At 50.3% G+C, this 4,182-nt stretch overlaps 1 protein-coding gene across 1 annotated transcript in view; it reads right to left on the bottom strand.

The window, feature by feature from the left end:
* The window catches only part of C2CD2 (C2 calcium-dependent domain containing 2), an 82,204-nt gene that overhangs the window by 31,455 nt on the left and 46,567 nt on the right, over positions 1-4,182 (bottom strand). The window contains exons 6-7 of the mRNA XM_012002613.1: positions 1,473-1,577; positions 743-865 (exon numbers count right to left, since the gene is read on the bottom strand). Coding sequence (XP_011858003.1) covers positions 743-865; positions 1,473-1,577 — 228 coding nt within the window. The remainder of the gene's footprint in view (positions 1-742; positions 866-1,472; positions 1,578-4,182) is intronic.

Below are 4,182 nucleotides of genomic sequence, written 5' to 3'. Positions count from 1 at the left end.
CACCTTAAACAAAGGATTATTGATGTGTTATTTAGGCCCATGAAGTTGACCAGGGCAAATGCTCTGGATAAGAATTTAACCAGAAAAGTGAGTAGCACCCTAATCAGATGGTACAGGGGGCTCTAGCATGAGGGGGGAGGCAGGTGATACGGAAAAGGGGGTCACACAGATGAGACTAGCCTCCTTTATCGTGCACCCCCAAAGGACACAGACCTCCAAGAGGCAGGAGCTGTTGCAGGCAGGACCAGGGCAGCAGGCCGGCCTAGGCTAAACTATCTCTGTCTGTCCCACCCACCTGGCTCTGCTTGCTTCTGGGGCAATGTTCTCAACACTGGCTGCTTTCCCAGGTACCTTGATCCTGGAAGGATGAGGTCTAGGGCTCTGAATGGACAGGGAAATGTCAGGGTTTTTTTTTTGGTTTTGTTTTGTTTTGTTTTTTTGAGGTGAAGTCTTGCTCCGTTGTCCAGGCTGGAGTGCAGTGGTGCGATCTCAGCTCACTGCAACCTCCGCCTCCTGGGTGCAAGTGATTCTCCTTCCACTTCATGGAGCTTTGCAGCCCCCTGCTCCGAACCCAAGGCTTTATCCCACACCCACCATCATTATCTCCAGCAAGCACCTGAGCCATCTTGGCTCTACCATGGGAGGTGGAGGAATGCTGGAAATGCACACAGATTCTCCAAGAGAGGCGGGCCATGGTGCCTGACGGGGTTCAGATGCAGCCACAGCACCCAGATGGGTTTACCTGAGCTTCCTTTACATTCGTGGGCTTGATGATCAGAACCACTGATGGAGAGGCAGAACCAACCAAATGCTTCAAGATGTCCTTGAGAGTGTCAGACATCACACTTGTCTCAGCCACCGGGTCCTAGTGAAAGAGGAGAAAGTTGACAAATCGACTTTGCAAGCCCATTCCCTGCTCCCAACCTCATGTCTTCGGGTGACTAAAACCATGCAAAGCAGGAAGGAAGGAAATTACCTTCAGATTTTAGCTTTGTCCTTGCAAAAACTGTGGAAAGAAGAGGCCCTGCCCTTGGAAGCAGCCTTCGGACTCAGCTCAAGTTACGAGTGCAGCGCCCTCACCACGGGAAAGAGCGCCTTATCGCCAGATACGGCAGAGCATGGAGCGGGTACCTACACTGTCATTATCCTTGGCTGCATATGCTAAAATCATCCAGCCAAGCAAACCCATATCTGAGGAAGGCTTCAGGGTTTTTTTAAGTGGCCAGGTGACTCCAGGTGCAGCTCAGGTGGGAGCCCTGCATTCAATCCATCAAGGCCATCCCCCGCAGGCCCTGCCAAGCCAAAGGGACCATCCACATCCAGACAGACCCAAGCCAGCCCCAGAAGGGGTGGCTGGGGATAGGGAAGGGGGCCACCAACACCAGCCATGCACTCAGTTCCCCGCCACAGGCTGTCCTGACACACGTGTGTTCTCACGCCAATGGAAGAATCACAAAAACTTACGGACTGACCTCCCCCAGTGCTTTGGGCTGGATATTAACGGCCATTTCCGGCGCACTGATGAAGGACCAGCTAATCTGGAGGTCCTCTCTCTTCTCTTTCATGTGGAACTCCAGCTATTAAAAAACAAGTTATTAGAGGGCTACTCTTTCCACCAAAGCCTTAATGTGCATGTGCGTGTGCATGTGTGTGTTTGCATGTGACTGTGTATGTGAACACGTGTGCATGTGTGTATGTGAGCATGTGCATGTATGTGAGCATGTGTGCATGTGTGCCTGTATGAGCATGTGTGCGCATGTGTGTGACTGCATGTGAGCATGTGTGCGCACATATGTGAACGTTTCCATGTAAGCATGCAAGTGTGTGCCCGTGTGTGTGCGTGTGTGAGTGTGCATGTGTGAGTGCATGTCTGTGCGTGAGTGCATATATGCGCATGTGTGAGCATGTGTGTGCATGTGAGTGTGCATGTGTGAGTGGGAGTGTGTGTGCATGTGCGTGTGTGCGTGTATGGGCGTGTGTGTGCATGTGTGTGTATGAATGTGCGTGTGTGTGTGTATTTGAGTGTGTGTGGAACTGTGCGTGTAAGCATGTATGCCTGTGTGTGCGTGTGTGTGCATGTGTGCGTGAGTGTGCGTGTGTGTATGTATATGCGTACCTGCTCATTTATTCATGTATTTTCATAGAAAACTGCTTAGCTTTCCATTTGGCATACTATGTGCTTTCAAAATGGACAGCAGGACCCCAAACTCCCTTTACCCCCTTCCCTTCCTGTCCCTTCACTGGCCTCAACCTACCCCTCAAAGAGGAAACTCAGTATTGGTTGCCAACAACTAGATGTCATCAAAGCCCTGCAGTCTATTTAACGTAGTTTGCTGGGCCTTGCATCTCTTCTTCTGGGAGTGTCCCCAAGGCATAAAGGAGAGAGGAGTGAGAGAAGGGCCCAGGGCACCTCATTCTAATCCCGGGCGCGGGCTCCCCTGCCCCACACTCACACAGCCCTGAAGACTGTGTCCCGCACAAAGGCCTCTTTACTGTCTCTTGCCGGGGCCGCCACGGCAGCCTCTAACTGGACTCCAATCTCTAAGGATGCCTCATCCCATCCTGTCCATTTGGGAGACAGAACAGTGGCCCCCAAAGATGTCCACACCCTAATCCCTGGAACTTGTGACTGTGGGACCCTACAGGGCACAGAAGACTCGGCAGGTGCAACAGGCGAAGGACCTCAAGATGGGGAGATGACCCTGAGTCCTTCCAAAGAGCCCAGTGGAAACACGTGAGTCCTGAAGAGTGGGGGAGCATGGGAGAAGAGGGGCCAGGGCATATGAAGTGAGGACTGCAGGCATCCCTGCTGGTGTGGAAGTGGAGGAAGGCACCCTGAGCTGGAAAATGGGGTGCCTCAAGGAGCCAGAAATGGCCCTCCACTGACAGCCAACAAGAAAATGGAACTCAGTCCTGTAATCCCCTGGAATGAAATTCTACCAAAAACCCCAAAAGCAATGAACAGACTCTCCTGTGACTGCCACTAAGGCAGGCAGCCCTGACAGCTTCTGGATTTGCACCTGGCCGGACACCTGGCCTCCTTTATGATGGCATCACCAGTCTGTGCTGTTTTAAACTGTTCACGGTCATTTGTTTCCACAGCCATAGAAAGCTACTATTGCGTCCTTTATTCTTCAGCTAGATGTTCCATCCAAAGCAAAAGTCTCAACTTGGTACATCCCCATCCCTTCCCCGCTCCTAAACAAAAGGGAAGAACGACTTTAGACTATCTGAGTACGTGGACTCTCACCTCGGCTAGAAGCAGGGTAAGAGAAAAAAGATGACTTTTACTGCATAACCGTCTCCAACCTGCCTTCCTTGTCTGGTAACTCTGGAAAAAATTAGGTAATTCTAGGGGAAAAGTGCACTTTAATTGTTTTGACACAGACAGCTGAGTCGAGGGAGACCACTCTTGCATCTCTGGTCGGAGGAACATCAGAGAAGCGGGAATGCCTCCTGCCACCAGCATCAATTACTTACCAATCTCTAGCAGCTGCCTCTGCGCTGAGAGGTAATCCACATACCGGTTTCTAACTGTGTTAACAGATGAAAGATACAACTGTGTTCCTTCTGTGTGAGCTGCTTAAAATGGCATGAATGCTTTGATATAATAAACACAATGTCAGAAATGACATTTCTTCATTTGTGTTTGTGATCCTCTCTGGACTCAGTCAGTTCCAAAACATGCATCATATGTTGGGTAAATATGACCCAGACGTTGAAGGTTATTTTCTAATCACATTGTCCAAATCATCTGGGGGATGCAGGAGAGCATGAACACCTCATGAATCCATGGTGCCAACCTTTCACCTCTGCAGTTCTCTCAAAGGGGGTGCTGCTGGGGCGGGGCTGAGGAACTGGGAGGGTGGATTTCAGAAAAAAGCCACGTAGGTAGCCAGGAAATCTTGTGAGTGCTGGCTATTTAAAACTATGCCTTTGTAGGAAAAGCATACGAGATGTCATCTTCCCTTGCGACTGGGAATTCTGCATGACTTGAGCTCATCCCCCAAATTCGGTGCTAAGTCCAAGGACACAGGAGATGAAACAGGGCATTGAACTGGCAGTGACCCTTGAAACAAGTCTAGACAACTGCAATTTTTAAATACCAGCTAAATAGGAACTCTGGTGACTATCTGGCCGGATGTGAGAGATGCACAAACTCTCTGATGATTTGGGCATCCA

Source organism: Mandrillus leucophaeus, unplaced genomic scaffold (genome assembly GCF_000951045.1).
Source record: "Mandrillus leucophaeus isolate KB7577 unplaced genomic scaffold, Mleu.le_1.0 Scaffold69, whole genome shotgun sequence".
NCBI classification, from domain to species: domain Eukaryota; kingdom Metazoa; phylum Chordata; class Mammalia; order Primates; family Cercopithecidae; genus Mandrillus; species Mandrillus leucophaeus.
This window is presented reverse-complemented; position numbering and strand designations above follow the sequence as displayed.